The sequence below is a fragment of the Scardinius erythrophthalmus genome, assembly GCF_964197995.2.
Source record: "Scardinius erythrophthalmus genome assembly, chromosome: 20".
Classification (NCBI taxonomy): domain Eukaryota; kingdom Metazoa; phylum Chordata; class Actinopteri; order Cypriniformes; family Leuciscidae; genus Scardinius; species Scardinius erythrophthalmus.
In genome coordinates this window covers 12,605,324-12,619,340 of record NC_138240.1, presented here as the reverse complement: position 1 = coordinate 12,619,340, position 14,017 = coordinate 12,605,324, and the positions used below count along the sequence as shown (strand labels likewise).

At 46.4% G+C, this 14,017-nt stretch overlaps 1 protein-coding gene across 1 annotated transcript in view; it reads left to right on the top strand.

Moving 5' to 3' along the window:
• Positions 1–14,017, top strand: part of nphp4 (nephronophthisis 4) — a gene marked incomplete at its 5' end in the record, with an annotated part of 186,049 nt that overhangs the window by 40,819 nt on the left and 131,213 nt on the right. Inside the window, one exon of the mRNA XM_081348752.1 lies at positions 13,609–13,767. Within this exon, the coding sequence (XP_081204878.1) occupies positions 13,609–13,767 (159 nt within the window). The remainder of the gene's footprint in view (positions 1–13,608; positions 13,768–14,017) is intronic.

Below are 14,017 nucleotides of genomic sequence, written 5' to 3'. Positions count from 1 at the left end.
TGTGCTAGTGGTGTTGACGTTTCAAACGCGTCGAGAGTTGTAGTCCACAAAGTGCTCTCACACAAAGTCTAACCGTATCAAATTTCTACCCGCTAAATTGTATCATTCTTTACATGAAAGGTTATATAAAAAATTCACAGACAACATATGTTCACATTCATGGCACAATTCAAACGGGACCAGAAAATAATTATTTTCTCCCATTCACTTGCATTGACGGTTCCCTTTCAGTCGCTCACGTTCGACGTAACGTCGACGTGACGACGTAATTGGGATCACTTCAGGGAGCCCTATCAACTTCGAGTGTCTACAGAACGAGCCAATGAACGTTGGCGTGCGTGAATCGCGTCACGCGCCCCGCCCCGCCGCGCGGGTATAAACAGGAAGCGGGCGCACGCACACATTGTCTTTCACTTCGGAGCCGAGCTTTTGCTTTCACTTCCGAACTCTACAGGAAAAGACTGCCTTTGAAAACGAGAAGAGGACTCTCCTTGTGTTGGTGTGACGGCGCGATCAGCGGTGGCCGCGAGCATTGCAGCTCACAACTGCTGTTTTCACAGCACTATTGTTCTGTGTTTGTGTGTGTGTGTGTCGGTTCGGTGGGCGTTTCCCCGTGTGTTCATTCACACCGCGGCTACCCCTGGGTGCCTCAGCACTGAGAGAGTTATTTTTCTATTTTTTTGTTTTCACTAAAAGAGCAACACAAGCGTGATCCTGCGTCTTTTTCAAGATGTCATTCCGCTTGTGCGTTTCTGGATGCCGTCGTTCCCTGGCGCCAGCAGATGGCCACAGTAGTTGCCTCTCGTGTTTGGGCATTCAACACGCTGAGGCAGCTTTTGTGGATAGTTCATGTTCCCATTGCGGGAATATGACTATCGCAGCGCTTAGATCGAGACTCGCTTACCTCAAGGGAGGTGCAGTCCCCTCGCCTATGCCCCGATCTAGTGTCTATTCTGCCCCGCAGAATATACCTACTTCGGTGCATGACCAGGGTGATCTGAGGATTACCGTGAGGGCTTCCCCGTCGAGTCATCCTCTGCGGGCCCCTCACGCCTCACAAGCGCTGTCGCCATTGGGGCTCCTTAGTGAACGTCTTGGTCCTTCTCCGGAACGGCCAACCGTTTCCTTTGGGGCTCCAGCTGACGATCAGATGTCGATCGCAGCATCGGAGGGGGAGCTGTCCTCTGGAAATGACGACTCGGCTGCGTTGCCCCCCTCGGGGTGTGTAGCGTTGTCCGAGCCAGATCCAGAATGGACTGCTATGCTTTCCCGGGCCGCCGAGAAGGTCGGGCTTGCGTGGAATCCTCCACCACGTCCCGAACCTTCTCGGTTGGACGATTGGTTTCTCGGGGCGGGCCGTGCTGGTTCTCAGTGCGCCGCCCCGGTACCTTTCTTTCCGGAAGTGCATGAGGAGCTTTCTAGGACGTGGAAGGCACCGTATAGTGCCCGAAGCCGTTCTAGTGGCTCCTCACCCCTCGCCACCCTCGACGGCGGGGCAGCTAAGGGGTATGTGGATATCCCCCCAGTGGAGCGGGCCGTCGCGATGCAGCTGTGTCCGGCGTCCGCTTCCTCTTGGCGGGGTAATCCACGCCTCCCGTCCAAGGCCTGTAAGTTTTCGTCCGGTCTAACGGCGAGGGCTTACAAGGCCTGTGGACAGGCTGCTTCCGCCCTCCATGCCATGGCGCTCTTGCAGGTCCACCAGGCCCAGGCGCTCATGGACATGAACGAGGGTGGTTCTGACCCAGAGCTCCTCCGGGAGCTCCGTGTGGCAACCGACCTCGCCCTCCGGGCGACGAAGGAAACCGCACGTTCAGTTGGTCAGGCGATGTCCACCATGGTGGTCCAGGAGCGCCACCTTTGGCTCAACCTGGCGGATATGAGGGACACTGATAAATATCGGTTCCTGGATGCCCCTCTTTCCCAGGTTGGGTTGTTCGGCGACGCGGTCGAGAGCTTTGCCCAACAGTTCTCGGCCGCACAGAAGCAGACGGAGGCCATCCGGCACATCCTGCCCCGGCGGACCGCTGCTGCTCCCACCCGTCCGCCGGCCGCAGACCCTCCGTCTACTCGTCGCCGAGGTCGGCCTTCTGCGGCGTCCTCCGCTCCCGCCAAGCCCCAGCAGCAGCAGCCATCATCCAGGCCTCAGCGTGGAGCAAGCCGCAGAAAGCCGACCCCGCCCGTCCAGGCCGCTGCCAAACCAGGAGGCAAGCGACGGTGCAAACGACCCTGAGACGGGCGGCCCAGAGGTGGATCAAGTTGCTCTTCAGGAGATGGCGAAGGCGCCACTCCTTCCCCCGGTGGAGGGCCGGGCGGAGAATCTTTTGTTTCCTTTTCTTTTTGTTCCGCCACTGACCCACGGGTCAGTGGTACCCACATTTTCAAAAAAAGAGCAATTTCTGAAACCTCTGGGCCCCAAGAGGGCGCGCTTGGCAGTCGACGACGCCGCCATGCCTTGTCACTCCCGAGCCCCTCTTTCATCGCCAGCGAGCAGCAGTGGCTGTGTTCCGGACGTGCGGTCGCCTCCACACACTCACTCTGCCCTTCGACGGAAGCAGGTATGTGCTGCACCACACACTCAGACCCCACTTCGGGCCGCTGTGCCGTCCGAGTCGGGTCCCTGCATTCCGCCGCGCTGCCCCACCCCGGGTACGTCTGTGGTGCCGTTAGTCCCGCTTGCTCGGTCTCTGGGAGCCTGGTTAACGCTTCCCAGCCCGTCTCGCTGGCTCATCCGTACCATCAGACTCGGCTATGCGATTCAGTTCGCCCGGCGCCCCCCTGCTTTCAAGGGCATCCTGTTCACCCGTGTTCTGGCGGACAATGCCCCCGTGCTCAGGGCGGAGATCGCAGTCCTACTGGCGAAGGACGCGATCGAGCCGGTCCCTCCAGCCGATATGAAGACCGGCTTCTACAGCCCGTACTTCATTGTACCCAAGAAAGGTGGTGGGTTACGACCAATCTTGGACCTGCGCGTCCTGAACCGGTCCCTTCACAGGCTACCGTTCAAGATGCTTACGCAGAAACGCATTTTCAAATGCATCCGTCCCCAAGATTGGTTTGCAGCGATCGACCTGAAGGACGCGTACTTTCATGTCTCGATTCTCCCTCGACACAGACCGTTTCTCCGCTTTGCGTTCGAGGGACGGGCATATCAGTACAAGGTCTTACCCTTCGGGCTGGCCCTGTCGCCCCGCGTCTTCACGAAAGTCGCGGAGGCGGCCATTGCTCCCATGTGCGAGCGTGGTGTTCGCATCCTCAACTACCTCGACGACTAGCTGATTCTGGCCCAGTCGAGAGAGCAGTTGTGCGAACACAGGGACATGGTGCTCAGTCACCTCAGCCATCTAGGGCTTCGGGTCAACTGGGAAAAGAGCAAACTCACCCCCGGGCAGAGGATCTCTTTTCTTGGTATGGAGTTGGACTCGATCAACATGACAGCGCGCCTCACCGAGGCCCGTGTCCAGTCAGTGTTGAACTGCGTGAGCACGCTCAGACGCAGAACAGCGGCACCACTGAAACTGTTTCAGAGGCTCCTGGGGCATATGGCATCTGCAGCCGCGGTTACGCCGCTCGGATTGCTTCATATGAGGCCGCTCCAACACTGGCTCCACGATCGAGTCCCGAGATGGGCGTGGCAGAGCGGCTCGTGCCGGGTCCAAGTGACTCCGCACTGTCGCCAAACTCTCAGCTTGTGGTCGGACCCTTCGTTCCTGCGGGCAGGTGTCCCCCTGGAACAAGTGTCCAGGCACTCTGTGGTCTCCACGGATGCCTCTACCACCGGCTGGGGGGCCACGTACAACGGGCATGCAGCTTCAGGTCTGTGGACGGGGCCTCAACTGCATTGGCACATCAACTGCCTCGAGTTGTTAGCAGTACGTCTTGCACTGAGCCGTTTCAAAACGCTGCTACTAGGCAAGCACGTACTGGTCCGTACGGACAGCACTGCGACCGTTGCGTACATCAACCGCCAAGGTGGTCTACGCTCCCGCCGCATGTCACAACTCGCCCGCCATCTCCTCCTCTGGAGTCAGAAGCATCTGAGGTCGCTTCGTGCCGTTTACATTCCGGGCCTGCTCAACCGTGCAGCCGACGAGCTCTCACGGCAGCAGGTGCTACCGGGAGAATGGCGACTCCATCCCCAGGTGGTCCAGCTGATTTTCAGGCGCTTCGGGACCGCTCAGGTAGATCTGTTTGCCGCCCCGGACACGTCTCATTGCCAGTTGTTCTATTCCCTGACCGAGGGGACCCTCGGCACGGATGCTCTGGCACACAGCTGGCCCCGGGGCCTTCGCAAGTATGCGTTTCCCCCAGTGAGCCTTCTTGCACAGACCTTGTGCAAAGTCAGGGAGGACGAGGAGCAGGTCTTGTTAGTTGCGCCGTATTGGCCCAACCGGACCTGGTTCCCGGAACTAGTGCTCCTCGCGACAGCCCCTCCCTGGCCCATCCCTCTGAGAGAGGACCTGCTCTCTCAGAGACGGGGCACCCTATGGCACCCGCGTCCAGACCTCTGGAAACTCCATGTCTGGTCCCTGGACGGGACGCGGAGGTTCTAAGTGACCTACCCCCTGCGGTAGTTGACACCATCACTTCCGCTAGAGCCCCCTCTACGAGGCGCCTCTATGCATTGAAGTGGAACCTGTTCGTTGACTGGTGCTCCTCTCATGAGGAGAACCCCCGATCTTGCTCGATCAGAGCCGTGCTTTCCTTCCTGCAAGAAGGGCTGGAGCGAAGGCTGTCTCCCTCCACCCTTAAAGTGTATGTTGCCGCTATTGCCGCACATCACGATGCTGTTGATGGTAAGTCTTTGGGAAAGCATGACCTGATCGTCAGGTTCCTGAGGGGAGCGAGGAGACTGAATCCTCCTCGCCCACTCTCTATACCCTCTTGGGACTTGTCTCTGGTCCTTTCGGCACTTCAGAGACCACCCTTTGAGCCTCTGCAATCAGCTGAGTTAAAAATTCTGTCCTGTAAGACAGTACTCCTGGTTGCATTGGCCTCTATCAAGAGGGTAGGGGACCTGCATGCATTTTCGGTCGACGAATCGTGCCTAGAATTCGGCCCGGATAACTCTCACGTCATCCTGAGACCCCGGCCCGGATACGTGCCCAAGGTTCCTACCACTCCCTTCCGGGACCAGGTAGTGAACCTGCAAGCGCTGCCTTCGGAGGAGGCAGACCCAGCCCTGGCTTTTCTCTGTCCCGTTCGCGCTCTGCGTCTGTACGTGGACAGAACGCAAAGCCTCAGGACCTCAGATCAGCTCTTCGTCTGTTACGGAGGCCAGCAGAAAGGGAAGGCTGTCTCCAAGCAGAGGATGGCCCACTGGATAGTGGATGCCATCGCCTTGGCTTACGAAGCCCAAGGCGTGCCCTGCCCGCCTGGGTTGAAAGCCCACTCCACTAGGAGTGTCGCTTCTTCCTGGGCGCTGGCTCACGGCGCCTCGCTGACAGACATCTGTAGAGCTGCGGGCTGGGCGACACCTAACACGTTCGCTAGGTTTTATAGCTTACGTGTTGAGCCGGTTTCTTCCTGTGTGCTCGCTTCTACTAGCCGGTAACACCGAAGTTCCCGCTCTAGTGTCGGCTTGCTGCGCCACTCCCTTCCTAGGAACGGATACGTGCGCTTTTTACTCCAGTCGAGTTCCCCATTGGCGAACCCTGTGAGTTCCTCCGCACCCCTTCGGCAGTCGGACGTTGCGGAGCGTCCGACGCCAGGCCTAGTGCTCGTATGCTTGTGTAACTTGTGCTAGGCTGGGTTCCATATGTGGTGATCCCTGCGGCGATCCCATATGTGTATTCTTCCACGACCAGTTCCCTGCGGTGAGCCCGTGTCTTCCCTTGGCAGAGTCTGCTCTGCCGTCACTGTCCGGTGTGTCTCCCCCTTCGGGTGGAGCCACCCCAGTGACATTCCATATGTCGCACTGCCCCTTCGGCCAGTCCATATGTGTATTCTCCACATGTTACCTCCCTTCGGGCAGGATGTGGCTCCGCAGCGTTCTTTCCCCTGGAGAGGTACGCTTTCCCAGTGTTATCCAAGAGTTCCGCTGTGTGGGGTATAATGGAACAGCAGTTGAACTCCCTCTACGCAGATCTTCCGCCCCAGCAGTTGGGGGTCTGAGAGTCTTGCGTAGGGCGCTGGATGTGGCAGCAACCGTGGCGTTTTCCATGGGATCCCAATTACGTCGTCACGTCGACGTTACGTCGAACGTGAGCGACTGAAAGGGAACGTCTCGGTTACTGATGTAACCCTCGTTCCCTGAAGGAGGGAACGGGAGACGTAACGTCCCGTCGCCACCGTTGCTGACCATCGCTGCATGGCCGTCACAAATCTCGGCTCCTCAGCGAAAAACAATGTGTGCGTGCGCCCGCTTCCTGTTTATACCCGCGCGGCGGGGCGGGGCGCGTGACGCGATTCACGCACGCCAACGTTCATTGGCTCGTTCTGTAGACACTCGAAGTTGATAGGGCTCCCTGAAGTGATCCCAATTACGTCGTCACGTCGACGTTACGTCTCCCGTTCCCTCCTTCAGGGAACGAGGGTTACATCAGTAACCGAGACGTTTTTCAACTTTGAGGTCCAGCGGGGTTTTGCGGAAGGGGCGGGACTTACCAGCTCTATTCCGTTTCACTTGGAAATACGTCACAACACTGGAGAAAAGTCATTTGTAACTTCGATGTTAAAAACTTGATAAACTTGATTTTCATTTTATTTGGCTCAGTTCAGTTCGTCAATTGAACTCAATTAATTTTTAATGAAATTAGATTCAATTCTAATTTGATTCAAATAAGTCTGTTTTGATTTAATTTGAGTTTACTTCATTTAAGTTTAATTCATTTTCATTAATTAAAATTAATTCAGGTTAATTTGGTTCTCTTCAGATAAATGTAATTCAGTTTAGTTTAGTTCAGTTCAGTTTGAATTGCTTTACACTTTTCACAATACAGATTTATTCAAAGCAGCTTTACAAATAATAGTGAATAAGACAAATGAACCACACTGACTTGGAAAAAAACCCTTAACAGATGTTTAGGAAGAACCATGGGAGAATTCAAGATATTTTCTTTTACCATGTAGTTTTGAAGTTTTTCTAGGATATAAGTATAGCAAAATAAGAATTTTTTTTGCTATACTTAATGTTCAGTTATTTGCATGGTTGGTTACATATTTTTTTCCCCATCCTGCATTGATTTTTCCCTGCTTTTTGCAGCAGAACATTTTTGGATCACGACCCACAAGTTGAGAACTACTGGCATAGAGGACATGTAAACAGCACTGGCAAAGCCTAATAATTCTGGCTCATTGAAATCAGTGCTTTTTTTGATGTGTTTGTCTGGGCGCATGTGTTTGTGTGTGGAAGAGAGACAGGGAGAGCTGTGAGAATAAATGAGCAGTTTTTCATCTCAGAAGATTAGAATGCCTATTTTGACACACTTCAGTGTTTGTAGATGGCTGATTTTGACAAGCACAGAGGCTTAGTCACTCCTTCAGAATATAGACAAATAGATGCAAAGCCATGTTGATGTTACATTTGCTGTCCCTTCACCCGTGAAAGAAATGCATAATAACCTCGAAAGGCCAACATTATAGGTTTAATTATGAAGTATTCACTGGGAATCAGTGACAAAGTTGGTGGACATAAAGCTGAAGGTTCCGGTACACTGATTGCTATTTTATATTTTAATGTTAACAATTATAGTGCTGTTTTTGGAGCAGTGGCTTGTGCGTATGCTTCACACGTGTTGAGCCTATATGGAGATACAACACTGCAATGTGTCCTGATCACTTTTTCCAAAAAAAAAAAAAACAAAAAAATTTTTTTTTTTTAAATTGTTATTAAAATAAAACCAAAATAAATACACAAACTATTTACATACATAAAATATTTGTTTTTCAAAGAAATTAATACTTTTTAAATTGATCAGACATTTATAATGTTCCACAAGATTTCTTTTTCAAATGCTGTTCTTTTGAACTTTTTTTTTTAACTTTGAACATTTCAAAATATATTTAAATATATTCTAATAATATTTCACAATATTACGTTTTTTTTTTATCAACCTGGGTACGCATAAGAAACTTCTTTCATAAACTTACCGACCCCAAACTTTTGAACAGTGTAATTGCAGTAATATTACACCTTAGCAGGTATCTCATTTATACAGATAAAGTGAAACAGGAAAATACACACATATATTTAAAATGCATAGTGCTGCATAATAAAGCAGCAGATGATGAACTTTGCTTCAAAGGCAAGAAATATGCAGGCCCACACTAAATCTGTTAACAGATTTCCTCAGGATTGGTGCTTCCATCACACATCATTGCATTCTGCAGATTGTCTACCAAAATCAGTGTAGAGAATAGAAAAAGTGGGCTGATTCTTTTTGGGCCTGCTAATACATAATCATTAGAACAGCATGTTTATTTGCTACTAACTGGATGTTTTTTAATCCAATTTGTTGTACTATAATTGTACAGATTGGTCCATTAGATAAGTAATTTTGTCACCCTACTTGTGATTGAACCTGTAACCTTTCCTTTAAAAGCCCTGATCCTTAACCATTAGGCAAGCTCCACTCAGAGCCGTTATTGAGAGTGAACAAAATGACATACAGCAGCTCAGTGATTTGCACAGCGGCACAGAGTAAGCAAAGTGCGATTGTGACCAATTAAAATGAGTTAGTCTGATAAAGTGATTGCGCTTGCTCTCGGGTAATGGCATTGTTCCAGAATGTGTGTGGGCCTTTAGAAGGACGTCTTTTTTCTTCTCCTTTTCTTTCTTTCTTTCTTTTTGGATTTTGTCTGGTAATGTTTAGTACATTTTAAATCCATAGTACAGATTTCACTCCCCCAAAAACGACAGAAAATCCAAAATAAGTCAGCATATTCTTGCTCGTATGGTATGTGAATGAAAATATGTGTGGTGTCACCTTGCACCGGGTGTATGCAGGTGTCACCGACATCCATTTTCTCAAGTCAGATAGGTGTGCGCACACGTGTTCGTTCCATTCAGAACCAGCCGGTGTTTTTTCCGATTGAGCGGCAGTGATGCACGGTTCTGTGTAATATGGCTTCGAAGTAATGGAGCGTAATGTGTGCGCGCATGTATCCATGTCTGGAATAAATGGCCTAATGAAAAATGGAGAGCTCTGCTGAAATATAATGACGCAGACTGGCTTGAGTGGGCCTGTCTTTCAGCGGTTTCACACCAGCCTGCTCTTTCTTTCACACAGATATGCACAACAAAGAATAGCACATAAGCAATAAAACTGAAAATATATGGAACCATGTCCAGTTGTGCTGTGGGAAACTTTTCTTTGGCCTTGTGGACACATCTAAAAGCCTTATATAAGTTCTCTTACATGTGCTGCCTTTGTGAGATTTCAATATCTAAGCGTTAACTTCACTCATTGGTGCTGCTTTACCTGAGAACATAAGACATAAAGCGCCTGTTTTAAAAGTAAATAAGATTTAGCAACTCAAATGGGGTTCATGTGGATATTTTTCCTTTGCTATGAATGTGTCTGACAGTAAAAGTATTCTCAATATAATGTAGAGTGGAAAGAAATGTGGTGAAATTAAATTAAAGTGGAGATTGCTAACATACAAAATAGTTGTTGACTCTAGCATGAAATGAAACTCTCCGCTTGTGCCCTTGCATGTTGTCCCATTTCTATACAAATATCCCTTCGTTTTTTGTAATATTTTATGATGGTGAGTTTCATTGGGTGCAGTCAACAGCACAGCTTTGACAGGGATGTTTTTCTTAATACAGGACACAGAAGGTTTTACAATGATGTGTAAACCTTGGGTTCATATAAATCTAGATTTTTCTGTGCTGTGGGTTTTGACAGTATCCCACTTTTGATCTGTTTATAGATATTAGTGGTGCTTGCTAAGACAAGCACCATTATTATTATTGCTCATACTTGAGGTTAGACGTTAACTTAAGTGTGTAATTTGTCCCACTCTGTTTGAGCTACATACATAATACCACAATACCTCAAACTGGGTGGCTTGTATAGGAGAGACGTGATATTACTTTTTAGATTTTTTAGCTGAAAAGATGTATTATAAACTGGGCAATAAATAGGGATGAACCAATACCACTTTTTCTAGAACGAGTCCGATACAGATACCGTGTAACCGATACCTGTTTTTTCACTGCATTTGTAATTTTTAAATGTATTGGTAGAGAAACCAAAATAATATAAATCATATTAGTTGGCTTAATTTGTTCATCAAATAAATATTTCCCTCAGTTATTTTCATGCTTAATTAAGCCTGCTAAAATGTATTGTATGAGCTTCTGTTACTTTCACTCATCATTCTGTTGGTCTATCATATTTTATCTTTCATTTAATAGTAATAGCTGCTCCAGCAGGGATCAGTGCTGAGGATTGGGTCAGTGGTACAAATGTTTAGAGAAAAGTGAAATATCAATTGTTTATTCCAATTTTGATACTACAACAAAAACTACAGTAGTCAATCAAATGTGACCCCCCTGCATATTCATTACTGAATAAATTAAATATAGATGGATCTTTTTGTAAAGTTACAAAAGGTAGCCTATTTAGTCAAGAGAGTAATTTATTTGTCCTTTGTTTGATTAACATTAAAACACAGCAGCAGGTAGGGCTGGGCGATATGGCCCAAAAAAAATATCACGATAATTTTTTTTTATATCAGTCGATATCGAAATTATCACGAGTCGATAAAAGTCAAATCTTTATTTCTTTCAAGTTTTAAGGCAGATTTTTGCTCTTAAGTGAAAGTTGTAGAAACCAGAGCGTTAACTGTGGTTTTAAACTACTCTTTATTGTCAGAACATATCAGGACAAACACTTGCCAAACTGGTGAACATTTCACAAATCTGAGGTAGAACATTCAAACATTTGTCATTTTTCCTTAACAAAATAAATATATTTATTGGACAATTAATTTCTTAGTTTTTGCATGTGCTAATTTTTATTTGGTAAAATGTAATATTCTGACTGTTTGAGTTTTATCAAACTTAACCATTGGTCATCCAGTATCATGCATTTAGATCATGATAACCAGAACCACAGATGAAAGCAGGCATAGCCTGTAACACCTCACTATCATGGCAAAATGTAACTTTATGGTTTCTATGGTATTTGTATGAAAAACAGTAGCCTAAATGCATTATTAAATACTGTAATGATATTCCATTAGTCCTTTAATACATTGTCTAATAATATAATACAATTCAATTTGTATATCCCACATTTCATGGTGCGGTTAATATTACTAGGGTAACGTTACAGTAAATCCATGGTAAATGATGGGAATTTGTAGACGGAAAAGCCTTCTGACTGTATCATTGCGCAGTGTTTATCCTGTTTGTCAGTGCTGTTTCATCTGCCTTTAAACTGGTTTAAATCACTGAGACATTTGTGTTCTTCGCTGAATTCGAGCACTTCTCACTGGATTTCGTGACCGAGACCGATCAGAGTAAACGCATCTGCTCTAGTGAGCTCGTGCTGCGCTGCCGTTTGGACTTTGAGCCGAGCGGATAAACGGTTCGTGTGGCGCGCGGTTCAAATGAGTTTCGTTCCGCTTTTGGCGCATAAACATTATCGAACATTTATCGAACTCTTGATATCGTTTTATCCAGAAAAATTATATCGCGATAATTATCGTTATCGTTTTATTGCCCAGCCCTAGCAGCAGGTTTATAAGACTGCTGCCCCTTTAAGACTGAACGCACGGACCTTATTTGAATATACTGCCTATGTTCAAGAGACGTGAAAGACAATTCAATTAAGTATTCGTGCGCTGAGGCGCTGGTTTTCGGGTAAGCGTGCTTTGAATGTTTGCGTTCATGGAACTTCTTGACTTGTACATGTCCTGTAATAATGTAGGGAATCACTCGTTATACATAAATCAGGCAACAGTTAATGTTTTACTTGCATATACAATTTACTTTTAATCCAAATAACATGTGCTGAGTGAACGATCAGCAATCAAGAGCATTCAACAGAATTGCTCTCTCTCTCTCTCTCTCTCTCTCTCTCTCTCTCTCTCTCTCTCTCTCTCTCTCTCTCTCTCTCTCTCTCTCTCTCTCTCTCTCTCTCTCTCTCTCTCTCTCTCTCTCTCTCTCTCTCTCTCTCTCTCTCTCTCTCTCTCTCTCTCTCTCTCTCTCTCTCTCTCGTCAGTTAATGTAAATAATAAGCTACATCATTCCTCGTTTTACTTTCTTTGCCATTGACATCCGACTGAACTACAAACTTTCCACTGACGTTCCACTGACCAGCTCTCGCGTCTGTGCCGCTGCGCGCTCAATCCACTGCGCGTTTTTCTCTTATCAGTTCGTGCACCACAGCTATGTGTTACTATTTTATTCCACTAATAAGATACATTTACTTAATTCATAGACAACCTTCTTTTTATCCCCATTATACTCTGTTGTCCGTGTTTCTTTGTCTGGACACAAGTGTACAAACGCTGCCTGGTATCGGTTGTTGGTATCGGAGCATTTTTACTAGTATGAGTACATGAGCTCAGTATCGGCTCAATACCAGTACTGATACTGGTATCGGTATCGGTACATCCCTAAATTCCAATAAACTAACACTGAAGGAGGGACTAGAAAAGGCATATAGGTAGGCTACTACTTTGACATCTAGTATGACATCAGAATCCAAACTTTACTTTTTAGCACACCTGCCAATGATGATTGAAATGACATTTCTAACATTTCTAACATTGAATAATTCTATATATTGCATATTTGTTTGTTTTTAATAATATTTTTTAAAGCAAAAGTTTGGGGTCACTATGATATTTTTTTGTAAATAAATGAATTGCTTTATTTAACAAGGGTGCATTAAAGTGATTAGATGTGACAGTGAAGACAGTAAAAAATATGTATTTCAAATAAATACTGTTGTTTTGAGCTTTCTATTCATCGAAGAATCTATCACGGTTTCATCAAAAAGCAGCACAACTATTTTCAATATTGATAATAATAAGTACCACATCAGCATATTAGAATGATTTCTGAAGGATCATGTGACACTGAAGACTGGAGTAATGGCTGCTGAAAATGTAGCTTTTCGATCATAGGAATTAATTACATTTTAAAATATGTTAAAACATAAAACAGTTATTTTAAATATTAATAACATTTCACAACATTACTGTTTTTACTTTACCTTTGATAAGAAAATAATCTTAGCACCCCCAAACCTTTAAATGGTAGTATGTACTGTATTTTGCTTTAATTAAAAATGTATATTTTTTGTTTTCAACTGTTTTATTTTTTGCGTGTTTTATTTTTTTTAATGGCTAATTGGAATGAATTAGAATGAATTCCAGTTGGAATTAATGAGTAACTGGCAACAGTGATTTATTTCCCTATTCTATGATGCGTTGCTGATTGTATATATTACAGTAAGTAACACCTAGCAACCACCCAAAATAACCTAGCAACCATTAAGCAAAACCCAGAACATCTTTTGAGCCACTTGGCAACTCTTTTGCATTGTGGTGGTGAGTTTTGCACTCTTAGAAAATGTGAAATCCTAGAATTGTGGCATATTCCTGTGAAGTTCAACAGTAATCCATGACACTCTCTTTCTCTCTCTGTAGTGAATGCTGTATTATCAGTGATGGAGGGCTCTCAGCTGCTCTACTCCATACAGCCACACCCAGCTCTCACTCCCATCATGCACCTGCTCCCACCAAACATTCTAGTATCTGGACATGACCGCATCCCTGGCGTTGTGTTCTCCACGGACACAGGCACAGGTAGGCTTACCCACAATGCCCCCTCTCAGCTTATCATTTGAATGAGAATAAAGAGAAAAGGCATTAATGTGCTAGATGTTCACTACAGTTATAAAACAATCAAATGGCATTTGATGACTGCTCATCTGTAATGAGAGACTGTGTTGCCATGGAGACAGCAGAAGGAACTCTAGAATCCTCATGAAAGAGCGCTCCCCGTTTCACAGGACATTCCCTTGATTAGCTTCAGAATCGCTTCATGCCAAACCAG